The 15,078-nt window shown below is 41.0% G+C and overlaps 3 protein-coding genes across 7 annotated transcripts in view; 2 read left to right on the top strand and 1 right to left on the bottom strand.

Moving 5' to 3' along the window:
* Nucleotides 1-3,677, top strand: part of KIF2A (kinesin family member 2A) — a 57,660-nt gene extending 53,983 nt beyond the window's left edge. For all 4 annotated transcript variants that reach the window (XM_058824338.1, XM_058824337.1, XM_058824336.1 and 1 more), the window contains 2 exons: nucleotides 50-185; nucleotides 1,970-3,677. In XM_058824338.1, coding sequence (XP_058680321.1) covers nucleotides 50-185; nucleotides 1,970-2,055 — 222 coding nt within the window. In that variant the 3' untranslated portion in view covers nucleotides 2,056-3,677. The remainder of the gene's footprint in view (nucleotides 1-49; nucleotides 186-1,969) is intronic.
* DIMT1 (DIM1 rRNA methyltransferase and ribosome maturation factor) lies at nucleotides 2,851-10,566 on the bottom strand. 2 transcript variants are annotated; one of them, XM_058824339.1, is made up of 12 exons: nucleotides 10,400-10,566; nucleotides 10,187-10,260; nucleotides 9,773-9,859; nucleotides 9,345-9,406; nucleotides 9,140-9,233; nucleotides 8,989-9,038; nucleotides 8,077-8,200; nucleotides 7,868-7,960; nucleotides 7,103-7,167; nucleotides 6,770-6,833; nucleotides 6,189-6,295; nucleotides 2,851-5,460 (listed from the first exon to the last, which is right to left on the bottom strand). In XM_058824339.1, the coding sequence occupies exons 1-12, from the start codon at nucleotides 10,452-10,454 to the stop codon at nucleotides 5,418-5,420; spliced, it is 918 nt and encodes a 305-aa protein (XP_058680322.1). In that variant the 5' UTR covers nucleotides 10,455-10,566; the 3' UTR covers nucleotides 2,851-5,417. The 2 variants fall into 2 exon arrangements, with proteins under 2 accessions (XP_058680322.1, XP_058680323.1); XM_058824340.1 differs by lacking the exon at nucleotides 10,187-10,260 and having other exon boundaries at nucleotides 10,400-10,517.
* An 857-nt stretch (nucleotides 10,567-11,423) lies between these two features.
* The window catches only part of IPO11 (importin 11), an 84,537-nt gene continuing 80,882 nt past the window's right edge, over nucleotides 11,424-15,078 (top strand). The window contains exons 1-2 of the mRNA XM_058823356.1: nucleotides 11,424-11,490; nucleotides 11,969-12,036. The gene's annotated coding sequence lies outside the window, so the exon portion shown is untranslated. The remainder of the gene's footprint in view (nucleotides 11,491-11,968; nucleotides 12,037-15,078) is intronic.

Below are 15,078 nucleotides of genomic sequence, written 5' to 3'. Positions count from 1 at the left end.
CTTGACATCTTGCTGATGTATTTTGTTGTATTTTTAAACTTTTATCTAGGAATCCATTAGATGGTTGGAAGTTGAAAAACTGCTTCTTGAGATGACAGAAGAAGTAGACTATGATGTGGATTCTTACGCTACCCAACTTGAAGCAATTCTAGAGCAAAAAATTGATATTCTGACTGAACTTAGAGGTAAGTTGCTTTTAATAATTTCTCTGTACATTATTAGCATATGCCATGGAGACTTGCAGTCAAAACAAGAAGGAAATAAAAAGTGGTTATATTCTAGGGTCTTTTTTCCCTGCTTATGCTGGCCTTCAGTGGAAGGAGCATTTCTTCTGCAGTCTAAGACCAAGTTCACATCTAAGATCAGTTCATCCTAATGTAAAGAAGGAGTCTGTGCTTTACCTCCAGGAAGTACAAACTGAGTCTTGCAACTTTTCTTTTTTTCAAAAACACTAAAGGAAAGTAAGAAAATCCAAACCAACTGTATGCAAAAGAACAGAAGGCCATGCAATGAGGAAAAAGCAGTAGGAACTCCCAGTCCCTGATGTTGTGTATTGTAGCAGGGAGCCTGCTGTCATTTTTAAGACTGCTTAAGAGTGCCATCAAGCTCTGAGTATTTTTTTTTTGGTTTTTTTTTCTAACAGCCTTTGTTTGAATTTTGTCAGCTCATGTTTGTTGAAAAACAAACTGCAGCTAATTTAGTGCCCAAAATTAACTCTTGTCTTCCAAAATGAGCTTCTCAGTTGGTTATATCCTGGAGATTAATTTTCCTTTTCATTTTTTGTTAACTGTTTAGACTCCAGGAGACATACTGCTCTACTGGCAGAAGCTCAGGGGTGGGTTGGGGGGCTCATGGAGCAGTTTTCTTATCTATGTTAAAAAACTGTAAGTTAAAATCTCACTTTTTACTCAGTCTGAGTATCTGCTTGGAATACGAGCAGATCAGATGTGGCCTGCTTGCCTCCTAAGCATGCTAGTTACACTTTTGCTAGGAATTAGAGTTTCCTTTTGTTTTTTATGGATGATGGCTTTTGGGACACCAGCAGTGAAAAAATGCAGTTTAGATGACTACCTGTTCTTCAAAAACGTAGAAGATACTGTTTTTGAGAAACCTGCTGGAGGTAAAATGCTAAGAGATCTTGCATCTTTACAACCAGCTTAATATAACTGTAGTTTCACAAGAGAAAACGTGTATTATGTTAAAAATGCTGTCTTGGTATCGTTTATGTTGTGCTCATGGCACGTAACGGTCACTGTGCAATTGTTCAGCCTTTACTTCTGTCACTGTGCAATATGATGACATATTACTGCCATCATTTTGGTTTCCTTCTTTCCATTCTTGGGCATATTACTGGGGAATAGAAGGGATAAGAATAGAAAAACAAGGATGCTACACTTCCTTAAGTTTCTCCCACTTTTACTGAATTACAATGAAACTAGTGAACAGTGCATTTTACTATTTACAATGAGTAAGTTCCAAAACTTATTCACAAATGTTTTTCACATTCATAAGAAAACAGAGGGAACTATAATTTACTATTCTGGGTTTTGGAATGTACTAGAAATGGCAGACTGTACTCTAAATATGATTTTGTATGTCCCTAAAAGTGGTTTGGAAGGTGCTGGGAAGGAATAGGATAGTGGTAGTATATACCTCCCTAGACTCTCTAAGATAGAAGGAGAATGGAAGTATGAAAAGTTCACATGCTGGGAATATAATCGTGCTGTTTACAAACCTATCCTGCCTAGAGACAGGGGTAGTATGCAAGAAGACACTAAGTTGCTAAGCAACTTGTTTGTATGGTTTTGAATGCAAGCGTAGCTCAATCCCCTGGTAGTTTGTAGTGTCAGCTATTTTTGTGGAGGAATGTTCTTTGTTGTTTGTTAGAGCTGGAGGATCAGGGCTTAGTTTCAAGATCTGTTGAGCACAGGCACATCAGTTCTCATCCTTCTGGTTTTTTTCCTTAAAGACAAAGTGAAATCTTTCCGGGCAGCTCTACAAGAAGAGGAGCAGGCCAGTAAACAGATCAACCCGAAAAGACCGCGTGCCCTTTGAAAAGGGCCTCTGCTGCTAAAGGAACCTGTACTGCTGTAGCACACATTTGTTACAAAACCTAGTGACCGAGAGAACTCAACTACTTGAAAGCGTAAAAATGTTAGCAATGTTTGTGGAAATCTCCTGTTTCTTATTCACCTGAATGACATTTTCAGTTTTATGTGAAATGCTCCTGATGTCTACAAAATGCTTCTAGACCAGACAGCACAACCTGCAGGGTTCAGATCTGTGAAGCACTTTGTTTAAATATTTCATTTATTCAAATAGTGAAATGTTTGGAAATACTTGCCATATTTTTAATAAAGTAAAACTGTGGCCATTAAAAAGTCACAGCACTTCCTTCTGACCATGTTCAATTTTATGACAAAGACCAGCTGTGCAGTTTAAAATTGTGGCGTGCATGCACACCTCACTAGTGGTTTAATGTAACTTCTCTTCCACAAACAGCTGTGCTTAACTCTTCCCATTCTGTGCCTTGATGAAGGCTACTTAACCCTAAATATCCTCTTTCTGAAGCACAGCCTTAAAAAATACATTCCTTATTTGTCAATATAAATTACTTTAGTGTGTGTGTGTTTCAAGAAGACTTATTTTTTGGTGGATAGTTTCATTTCACAGGATGTGCCATATCATTTTAAGAGGAACTGCAGGCTGTTAAGAGTAGACGAACAGCTGGACATTCCATTTTTAGTGTGAAAATCTGGAATCTTTGTTTTATTTGAATACCATTAAGAATGGTTATATAATTTTAACATTTTATCTGTAACAATTAAAAAAAACCAAAAAAACCAACAAATCAACAAAAACCCACAAAAATATAAATTAGTTGATGTATATTAAAGGGTAATGTTTTAAGTACTGAGGAGAGTTGTATCTTAGGATAATGCAGATAATATGATATGTGGTATGGTGTGATAATGCTATGTATGGATAAGTTAACTATCAAACTTTGGGGATAAATACATCCATACTGGCCTTTCACATACTGTTTTAAAAACTTGGATTTTGATGCATGACAAAGTTACATGTACATTAACCGTAGTTTGCAGGTAGCTTGAGTAGTTATGTTGCTTTAAGAAGTAGCTAATACCTATTTTTCCCTTTGTACAGTGCCAGCAGCTGAAAAGTGGGGTGAAATTGCATCATTTGACGATTTTGCACAATACCTCTACCTAGCGCTAATAGAAATCCCACAAATACCTGAATTCTCACAAATGGCGCCATGTGTATCAGCACTTTTTAGGTGGTGGCACTCAAGTTATTTTTGCAAGTCAGTATGCAAAAAAGATTGACCTTCCATGTAAGAACTGTAGATCTCTCTAGGAGTTCTCCCCCTTTCCAGGAGTTTGTATCAGCAGACTTTCCCTTGGGGATATTTAAAAACTACTTTTGGAATACAAGCCTGTTTGTTTGTGCCAGGTCTGGAGGGGGGGAATAAAGGGAAGGCAATGAAAAGAGACTTAAATGAGCCAGAACTTCTTGTAGTGTTTAATGTTTGTATCTCCCATAGAAAGGTAGGCTATGGGAAGCTCTTGTCGCATCATGGTCAAAAATAAAAAATCCTCTTGTGTGTAAACATGAAAACTGAAACAATGTAGATTTTACATAATGTGTTTAATAAATTAAGCTATTAAATGAATTACATCTGAGAATTTCTGTTATGCTTTGGGAAGGGTTTCAATTTGTAAGTAGATCAGTTACATTTTTGAAAAGGCCTCTGATTTCAAAATAAAGCCAACTCTTTTATACAAGTTTGTTATATGGAAGGAAGTTCCCCAGACCATTGTCCTGACTTTAATTTTGCAGCAGAGCTTACAAAAACATCACACCTCTTTCTGAACATTTTTTTAAGATCATCACCCATCACAGCTAAAAGAAAAAAAACTAATGGAACAGAAGGCAATAGGTTCTGTTGGCAGGTGATAGTACAGGCTATCATATAGTATCAGAGGTTCTCTCTCAAGCTGCTCTAGACAATTCTCACTTGCTCAGAAACTTCTGAAGACTGAGACATCCCACAGGAGTAACAGTAGCTTCCATATATCTGTCCATGCAAGCCTAGCACCACAGCCAGGCTATGGCTTACTGTGGGTCCCACAAGGACAAAAAGGACAGTCAGTTTTCAGCACGTTTTTACAAAGCCCTGTAAATTACATGTGTCCTGTCAAGTAGCACACGCTAGCTGCAACTGTCTACTCTCAGTCTTTGTGCCAGAGCCTGCTATAAGTCAGATCTACACCTGATACTGAAGCAGTTAGAATAAAGAAAAATTGATAAGGCTGGTATTCTTTGGGGCTGTCTACCTAACTCATCATTTGGCTCACTTCACTGCATGAAGTGAAGCAGCACTAGAATTACTGAATAATTAAACTGTGAAATAAATGTGCAATTCAGTTTTTTAAGCTGATGCTTCAGGATGCCTGTTTCTATACATGCTTCTGAATCAATTACTTTTAAAAGCCATTGGGATGTCAATGGCTCTGCTAGCTGGACTCAGGACATCTTTTCCAACCTTAATAACGTAATGATGTGTATAAATATAAGCTTTTCTTAGAGGAGGTTTTGCTAATTTGCATGCATTGCTCTAAATCTCACTGAAAGCTATGATCTGTGCTAAAACTTTTTCCTGCATTAACAGTGAAGGAGTTACCTTAAAAAATAGTTACATGAATTTAGTTAACAAAAAAACCCATCCTGCTGTCTGTCTTTGAGCCCTGGCCCACTGGTAGTTTTTTTTCCAGTTCCTACAGTGGAGGAGAGGGTAAAGGCAATAATGTAAAGGATATCAAGCCCACAAGGTAAATTCTTTTGTTTTCTGAGAAACACTCTCTGGGGTTCTCTAAGAGAAGCAGATTTTTAACATGCTTGTTAGTTACCAGACGGATGAGAGAGACAGGCATCTCAAATCAGAAGGAAGTGTTTAAATACACTTAATAACAAACACACAAATGAATGATACCAAAAAAGGAATTGCTACAACTTTTTTTTTTGTTGTCCAGACCCATTATGGGTTGTACTGTTGAGTACTGTACATGAATATACTGAGGTGAAGTCCATCACTGGAGAACAGATTTCAATTATCATCAGTCCATGTTTTTGGATATATATATATATAGGAAAACACAGTCATGAGGCAGTCCAGCACCTCGCTTCAGCTCTGAAAGAATTTGCTGCTTTTAAAAGACAGAGCAGCAGCTCCTTGCCTATTGTCTGTGATAAAATCACATCTAACATTCTGAGTCCAAGCATACCCGCTATATTCTGTTCATTGCTTTTATGAGGAGCTTGTACCATTGCACTCACACTGGCTTGGGTAAAACTTTGGTGAAAAAATACAGCATCTTTCATTCTTCTAGGAGTATCTATGAAAAATGAATGCCTTCTGAATTGAAGCCATGTAGCAACCTGAAAGATTGAAATATGTGTATTATAACTCTAGCAATTTAAACTTCAGCTTGAGGCATTTTTAAGATGTGGATAGAAAATAGCATGAAAGCAGCCATCAATGATCAACTGCAAAAAAAGAATTTTAACAAATCTGAAACTAGAAGTTATTAGCAAATTTGCCATTTTAGAGATGCAGGTTTATTCTCAAGGAAGTTACTTATGTCGGATCCTACCAAGATCACTTAGTTTTTTCAGAGATCATTACCTGTCTTAGCTCTCCAAATGAGAAGCAGATAGGAACTTTTGTCTTGAATTACAACAGGATTCACAATGCCACCCGAGGTAAGAGTGGAATACAGCAGTTAATCATTCATATTTAAGATTATGCTATAGACTACGGCCTAATCATCAAGGCAGAGAAAGGCCATGTGGGGCTCTAGAAAAATTTTAATAACCAGTTTATGCTATGGCCATTCTTAAAGGAGACACAGAAGGGTCTAGTACAGAAACACCTGAAACAGGGATCCTTACCTAGTTGCTCTCAATATTATAAACAGCATTTGAAATATATAAGTAGGCCTTAAGTGTTTGCTCATGTTCAGGTGTGGAAGCAAGGAGTGTCTGGTACTATGAGGGAAACCCTACTATTCCTGTGCAACCCAATACTAATCTGTGCTACACAGCTACAGATGCAGATAGAATTTCAAGAAGCTTAAAAGGAAGGCATAAAGAGAAAAAAAAAATACCGAATGAAATCATCTATATCCATTGAACGGGCTCGTTTTTCAGAGTAACCTGTATCTTTTAGGACTGTCTGTATTTTCTCTGCAATTTTGAAGTTCTCAGGAATTTCCTGTCAATGAAAAATGGGATAGAAATGATTTTCTACTCAAAACACAGGAAAAGGTTCATTTAAGTAATTATTTCCTGTTCTTAGAACAGTTCTTGTTTCAAGTGAAAAAATGTAAGTTATATTTTTTCTATTATGGATTATTGTATTATTCTGTTGAATCTGAATTTTTGTATCTCCATTCATTATATATGAATCACAACAGTATTGAAAAGCAGACAAGAAATGTTTTATTAAATTAGTAAAAGACCTTGAGACATACATATATGGACAATATACTTAATTTTAAGCTTTTTTACTACAATTTAATTACCCTTTTAGATTTTTCTCTACAAAAGAGGCAAGTTCTTCCAACCTTTAAACTCTTTTGGAAAAACTTTGATACATTAAGCTTTTCAATGTTAATTTTTTACTCTTATAAAAGTCAGTATGTAGGCCACAGAACACAGAAGTAGAAGAGATTAGGAAGGAACTTACTGTATTATGTAAGGAACAATGAACTCGGTAATTATGATCCAGCAACTGCTCTACAGCACTTGATCTGAAAGAAATACATGTTTAGCATGAAAACTGAACTGTGACTATTATTCACTCAATTGGTTGTGTTCACTCACAATTCACTCTACTATAAAAAAATGTAACGATTATGCAGAATTGTTCTTTATAAAAAGCTGCCTAGTTTTCTTCTAAAAGAAAAAGCTTGTGACATCAGTATAAATCTTCAACCATGGTTTATTACTGACTATGTAACACTGCTATGCATTTGCACAAAAGAAATGGTTAACAGGTTCTCTGACAGAAGTTACTTACTTAAATGCTGCAGAGAGTGTCTTGTTTTTCCTAACAAAGGCTATCCTTACCAGACCATCCCACTCCTGAAAATGAAAATTTCAGAATTTTAGAAAGTAACATAAGCTATGACAAACAAAAACAGTCACTACCGACAATTTCAGAACAATACTGAACACAAAGGAATATCCTTCATGGACATGTCCTTCTAAACAACAGAAAACCAGCTGTATCTTGGGACAAAGCAATACAAATGGAAGAGAAAATACTTTTCCCCCAAAACCCTTTGAACTGTACTTTTTCATGCCTAGGTGCTATTACGAGCAGAGAAGGCAGATACTTGAAGAAAATCTGGCTAACCTTGGGGAAGGCTGAAATGGTCTTGAAGTGTTTTACAAATTAAGAATACTCTTCTGTAACATTTGTCTTCTGAGATTACACACACTTGTCTGAAGACAAATCTCATATAGTCCTTTGATCAAAACCTGCAAAATTATCAGCCAGAAACATCTCGGGGAGACGTAAACCATGATAAAAGGGACATTATTACTAACAGTTCTCCAACTGACCTTGGTCTTATGAGAGATACTGTACACAAAGCTGCCCCCATGATGGTGGCATGTTCTGTTAATGTAACACAAGCCTGATCAACAGAGAAATCAGCATTTTGGAAACTCCAATGAGTAGCTGGTAGTTTGTACTAGAATCAGCACATGGAATTGAATAGTCAGTGGGAAGAAGTAGGAAATTATCACTAATATGTTACATTGAGTATACACTGCTCACCTGGAAGTTGATAGGTGGTGGTGGGTTCTTTGGCTCTATTCTGACAACACTGGATTCGACTTTGGGAGGAGGCTTGAAGTTGTTCTTTCCAACCTGTTAGATAAGAGCAGTCAAGCAGCTGTGTGAATAAGCAACAAACTCCTCACATCCCTTGCAACACTCTTCTCTTACGTTTGATAGCTGAGTTACCCAAAGGCAGAGTGACGTACCTTCATCAGATGGTCCACTCGAGCCAGTAGCTGAGTGTTAATAGAGAGTCTGCAGTACAGTTTGCTTCCTGGTTTGGCAACCAAACGAAGTGCAAACTCCCTTTGAAACATAAGGATTGCACACCTGAGAATAACAGAAATGAAAAAATCAATTCCAAGTATTCAATTTTTATGTCAGAAGCCAACTAACACACTTGGAAAACACACAATTTGCCTCAGCACTTAGAAGAGTAAACGTTCATAATAAACAACTCTGCCTTGATTGGTGTGTTGAAAAAAAACCAAAACCCATCACAGAACTTGGTGAAGCCATCCAAGTCTCCTTAAAGCTATTACATAATTTGATTATTTATACTGCTAAATGGATCAGGATCAAAGAGACAATCTAGTGTCACAGTTGCCTGACTGTAATGAATCATTTAGAGTAACTCTCTGCTGAGTCCTTCAAATCCAAGCTTTCCAAAATTGACCGATAATGTTACCAATGTTCCTTTGAGAGACATCATTGATGACTGACACACAGACAGAGCAGTTACACTTTTAGATCAGACAACAAGAAAGTGACTTGGCATTGATTCTACCCTTTCCAGCCTAACTTAGACAGGAAGGTATTTGAAATGCTATCATGCCCTGCTTATCCCTGGAATAGTTATAATACTAAGGAGATGTAACTCCTGTTTTTATCTGCTGGGCACTCACTGTTCCCAAGTTTAAATTTTCTCCTCATGCTCAATACATCAACATAAACTTAATTTCCAGGCACTGTCAGACTATGTATCACAGAAAAATTTTAGTGCAACTCTGATCCATCAAACTTGTATCTTAGGAACTAAAATCATAATGGATTTGAAAATACTTTTTAAAATATTTTTCTTCCTACCAAGTAATACAGAGCTCTATTCTTCCACATACCTGAAAAAAGGTCTATGAAGCAATAACTTGAAAACAAAAGGTGAAGAAATCTGAGAAAAAAGAATTAATAATGTTAGTATAATTCCTGGGAAATCAGCATTTAAAAATAATTTTTTTAATGTTTTTGTATGCTATGTTGTTTGTCCCATACCTGGTAAGGCAAGTTAGCCACACATGCATCAAAGAATGGTAAATCTGTTTTCAAGACATCTCCAACCTTGATTTCAAGTTTGTTTGCTAGACACCTGGGGGAAAAGATACATTGTGGTTATCCTCAGAAACGCAGTGTTGCCAAAATTTGTACCAAAGTAGCTCCGCTACTTTAAGTGCTCCCTGTTTCCATAATCGATACTTACGTGCCCTGGACTCTCTTCTGAAGCTCACCAACAAGTCTAGGGTCAATTTCACATGCAATAACCTGAAAAAAAAAGTATATATTTGCAACTCCACGTATCTCCTAACTGGAATTTATTCATAAAAACCCCAAACCTGTATCTGTTGCTGTGGGTTTAAAGAATCCTTTCAAAGTCCCTATTAGGCTACGCACCTTCTACCCTCTCCAAATACAAGCAAGCTTTACCACATAAATGGACAACAGCAAGGGATAAAACCACACAAAATTTATGTGATCAGCTAAAAACCCATTGGAATTATTCATATGTTAAGGAAAATATCAATGGAGTAATTCTACTTATGTTCATCACGCCTATGAAGACTCTTCTGTTTGTTGTAGTCTAAGCCACGGCACAGTCAGAGCTTCGGAAGTGAGAGAATTTGCACTTACTTTTTTGACTTTCTCCAGCATCTTTACTGTCAGGTTTCCAGTTCCCGGGCCCACCTCCAGAATGACATCCGTGCGGCGCAGGGCAGCCTAAGGACAAACAGCATTACGGGTGCTTCCACAGCACCAATTTCGTTCAATCATTTGACTTTAGAATGAAAGTAAGCGCCTTTGACACAGTAAAAAGTTGGAACTGAGTATTCAAGGGAGCACGAGAGTCGTTTAGGAAGGAAGGAGTGGGAAACGGGGAGACCAGGAATGTCCTGGCGCTGGCTGGCCACGCGTGAGCAACCAGCGAGCACGCACGTAAAGGACAGACGAGGGCCAAGGCCACCGCACGCTCCGACAGGCGGCACCCGGCGCGGCGCCTGTCCCGGCCGTCCCGCCAGCCCCGGCTCCCGGGCCCGCCGCGCCCACCTTGTCGATGATGCTGTTCACCACGAGCGGGTTTTTCAGGATGTGCTGCCCGGCCCCGGTGTTGAACAGGATGCCTGGGGAAGAGACTGCTGTGTTACCGCGGGCAGCCGCGGTCCGCCGGCACCCCGCCAGCTCCGGCTCGGGTGCGAGCGCCGGCCCGGCCTCGGCTCCCGGGATCCCGCCCGCCGCCCGCCCGCTCCGCTCCACACTCACCGCCGGCGCGGCCCTCCCGGCGCTCCGGCCGCTTCCCGGCCCTCGCCTTGGGCATGGCGGCAGCTCCGCTCGGCTCCCTTCAGGCCCGGTCGGTCCGGTCCGGCTCGGCTCGCTCCGGCCCCGCTCCCCACGCGCCGCGCGGCACCGCAGCTGGCGAGCGGCTCCGCGTGCGGCCGGCGGGCGGGGCAGCGCCCCCTGGCGGGCTGGCGGACCGCGGGCGCTCGATCCTCCCGGGAACGGCCGGCCCGTCCCACCCTTCGGGGAATGGGAGCAGCCGTGAGCCCCAAGTGACCGTGGGCTACAGGGGCGGCGGGTGTCAGCGCGTCCACAGAAGCTTTCCAAGGTTTATTAGTAAATGGCACACAGCCTAAAAATGAGTGTGTTTAGTGCCCCGCAGTGGGTTTTTGATAAATGGGCAGGGTGAAAAGGAAAAGAGAAAATGCGAGATGAATGAGAAGGGGAGAGGGAGAGAAAAAAAGGGCTAGAGGAAGAAAAAAATAGAATAAAGGAAAGAAGTGAGGAAGGAAGGAAAGAAAGAAAGAAGGAAGGAAAGGAAGGAAAGGAAGGAAGGAAGGATTTTGCACGGCGATCCTCATAAATTTCTGTCGAGAAGAAAACGCGGCTCTTTAATCCCCTGACTCCGCACAAAGCGCCCGCCCGCTCGTGGCCTGGAGTCACAGTACAGGGGCAGTCATTCCCAGCCGCTGCCACGCCAATAAAGTACACTCATTTTTTTAATCCTTTCTGTATTTTTTGCTTGACTTTGTCATATATTTAGCGCTATGTTCTGACGCGAGCACCACGCGCGTCCCCCGCGATGCCCCGCCGCGGGAACGTCTCAGGGAAGCGCGGCACACTGCCCCGCGCGCCACACCGCCCTGCGCGCGGGCAGCCGCCGCCTGACGTCAGCGGGCTGCGCGCTCCGAGAGCCCCGCCCCTGCCGCCCCAAGCCACGCCCCCACCGCCCCAGGCCCCGCCTCAGCGCTTTTGTCGGCGGAGCGGCGCGGGTAGCGCTCTGGCGTCGCGGGGACGTGACGCCAGAGCCGCGCGTCGGGGAGGCGGTGGTGGCGGCGCGGCGCTCGCTGGTCCCGGTTCGTGCGGGGACGGGACGGGAGGGGACGGGCGGCGCCGGCGGCTCCAGCGGGGCAGGAGGGGCACGGAGCCCGGGGCTGCGCCGCTGCGGGCGGCGCCGCTCCTACGCACTTGCTTCGGCTGCTGCTCTGCCGGCTGTGCCCCCGTTTGCGCTGCCCGAGCCGGCGCGGCTCCGGCGTGGAGTGCCCGCCACGGTACCGGCTCCGGGGCACCGCCCCCGGGGTTAGGGCAGCCAGGCCTCCTTTACCTATTATTGCTGGCCGCGACAAAGGGCCTGGTCGAAGCAGGAAGTAAATAACTGGTGCCTAATTCCTGGCAGGCAACAGTTTCCCGCTTTCTCCTTGGAACAGTTTTGAGTCAGGCTGGAATTAATGGAAGGCTTGGGAGGAAGATGAGGCGTTAACCCGAGAGAACTTGTTTTGGGCGGGAAGAGGCGCGTACTTGCCTTTATTTCAGGTGGTTGCTTTCTTCCTGCAGGCTGAAGAACAGCAATTTTTCTGCCGAGCAGTCTTCCCTTAATCAGAGGCAGGCTCAGTGCAGCACTGGTGAGTTATTTCTCCAGTTTGTTACCGTGGAAGACAGCACTATGTATAACGTACAAGAACAAGGCCCTAAATGCAATGTTGTTGCTGCTTCCCACTTACACTTCCATGTGCCTTGTTTCCCATGTCTCCTACATGAAGTCATATCTGTAACACATTTGGTCTGGCTTTTAAATCAGCTCACACAGCACATCAGCAAAATGCTGCTGAGTTCAAATTTATATGTACATAAGATATATCCAAGTTTTTGCTAAAAGTGTATTCCTTATGGAGTTTGGTTTCTTCAGAGCTCATGGCAACACCAAATTTGTTACTGCTCTCTGTTTTTCTTCTCATTCTTTCACTGTACTGTTCTCATCAGGGACATTTATGATCATGTGTATAAATGATAAAGGTGTTTGTCACCCATGCTTTACATATAACGTTTTGAAACTGTATCATCAAGAGTGGGATTTAACTGTAGTTAAAATCAAAGTGTTTAAACCTGTTTCAGAACACTAGGACTGAATGAAACATGCGTATCCATCTCAGCTGTGTGGCACTATTTTGTTTTAAGTGGTCTGTCCGGTCTTTTTAAAAATCCATTAAGTTAGGTAAATTAGGAAGAAGTTAAAGGAATGAGATTGACCTTGTAGTATTGGTCATCCTAGAAAGTTACTATTAAATGTTAAAAATATTCTCACCTTGTCTCTGTATCCATTTGTCTTTTCCTGTGTCATCAATCACTGTGACAGAGTAATTTTTGAGTTAATCCTTGGAATTGTCTCACTCATTTCTTTGCTCCCTGTTCTTTCTGTTGGGAATTTTTGGTCACTTTGGTGGTTACTGTTTAATATCAAAGTTCATTCTTCTCCTCAGAATTTTTAATATAATCTGATTGGCTTTCCTTAACATTGTTGTCAGCCTTGCTTGTTGCTGTCCTTTAATACTGTGGTCCTTGCTGTTCTTAGTTCTTGTATCCTTCGTGTCTTCTGCATGCTTTTTTCCAACCTAAGTTTTAGTTTCAATGTTAAATTTTTGTAAAAATGAAATTTTGGAAATTCTACTTCTGTGTTTCTGTTACTAGCAGTATGGGAAAAAAAACACCTCTAACTCTCTTTGCTGCTCAGACATTTTGTCTTCTTTATCATGGCTTAAAAATTGAGCAAACTTTACATAGCTTGGTTCAGTTACATAAAGAAAAATTAATATGTGGGTTCTGAAAAATTTTAGTAATGCTTAATATTAGTAATTGTGTTGGTTTTGGTGATTGCTGTAGTTATTACTGAGTTTAAGTAGTATCTTCAATAACCGGGATAGTTTCAGTTCTTTTGGGTGCATTCCTCAGTAGGAGTATGAGCATGTGGCATGATTGATGCAGATACTGCAATGTTAGAAAAGAGATTCATGGAGGAGTTTGTGGAAGGCTGGAGAAAAATCAGTGTAACTACCAACTTTTCCTGAAGGTCACAGTATCCTTGGTAATGTATCTTATCTCTATGACTGAATGCCAGTGTTTGTGTTACTTATTTCAGGAGTTCTTGTGGCTTTTCAACATGGAAACTTTGTTTTTCCTGTTTCCCTTGAAACAAACGTGCTGTAAACGACAGTCCCAATTTTCTACTTGAGCCTTCTGAGCTGCAGGGTGTAGCTTTATAGTTGTTTGTTAACCGACAACAGTATAATCTGCTGATAGGAAGCAGCAAGTTGTCTTTGTAAGCACTCTTCAGGGAATTAGTTTTAGGTGTCTGCAAAGTCTTCCTTAGGTTCCATTGTCATAAACAACATTAAACTTTACCTCCTCACAGATAATTTGCTTTAGACCACAGACTATCCTAGTAGCTCTGACCTCTCTCCAGTTTGCTCCTTCTTGAACTGAAGAGAGGGAGAACTGTGAGAACCAAGCTGGAAATGGGGTCCTAGGAGCCATCTCAGACACTGGGTAAAGAAGGATCACAACATCATCAGAGCCACTGGTGCTCGTGAAGTAGCCCAGAATGTATTTGCACTATGATCAGAGAGAGCACACTGTATTTTGTGTAATGTGTTTATGGCTTTGTCGTCTTCTGATTTCATAAAATCTTAATTTTTTCTTGTACCTTCTTACAGCTGGAAGGAATTAATTGAATTCTTAACAAAAGAAAACAAAAATACACAGAATTAATTATCTGGATATGAGTGAGTTGTTACACTGCATTCTCTCAGAAAAAGTGAAGTAGGGAGGTGTTTAGTGATGAAATCCTTTGTTTTGTACCCCTTCAGATGTTTAGTAGTTGCCAATTTCTTTTGGCACATGTGATTTTAAAATTAGGATACTTTTTAGTGTGAAGGGAAAATAGTACATACTTATTTGTTAGTATCAGAAACATTGGCTGTTAAGGAAAAACATTACACTGGCATGGCTAATATAAAACTAGAACATTTAAGACATTGAATACTTTCTAGTAACAAGGAATTCTTTTCCTTCCTGCAAAATGTTTGTGTGCAATTTTGTTGTTATAGCAATGGGTGTGGACCACAGAAAAGCAGGAGAAGGCAGTGAACATTCCTGATACTGCTCAGTGTTTATGGTGAAGACACAGATTGATGTTAGTAAATAAAAAGGGGAAATGACACCCTTACTCAGTAATCAAACCTGGAAATTCTGGCTATTGTGACACAGATGCAGACCTTCAGACCATTCCTACTAAAAATTGCTTGTTGTGTTGCTTATAAGGCAAAAATTTATATAGGTGCCTCATGTCTCAGAAAGTACCCAAAAGACAATAGCTATTTAATACTCACCTTCTGAGTTTCATCTCTAGGACAGTCTTGTAGATATAGTTCAGTAGTGAGTAAAGCTGTAGAAGTCCCATGAGCTGTGGGGAAAATCCTTGTCCCTGTGATTTAACCAGTCTCTGGGGTAACCTATGTCCCTTTTGCCTTTCCCATGCAACAGGCGAAGTCGGATATTTAAATAGTGAGGATTGTCTCTATCTCGTCAATTAAAAAAGAAAAAAAAAGAGGGCAGTGTGAGGGTATCACAACAATCTAAGATTGGAGAGATCTGGGTTTAAACTCCCAAGG

This window comes from Ammospiza caudacuta, chromosome Z (genome assembly GCF_027887145.1).
Source record: "Ammospiza caudacuta isolate bAmmCau1 chromosome Z, bAmmCau1.pri, whole genome shotgun sequence".
In the NCBI taxonomy this organism is placed as follows: Eukaryota; Metazoa; Chordata; class Aves; order Passeriformes; family Passerellidae; genus Ammospiza; species Ammospiza caudacuta.
This window is presented reverse-complemented; position numbering and strand designations above follow the sequence as displayed.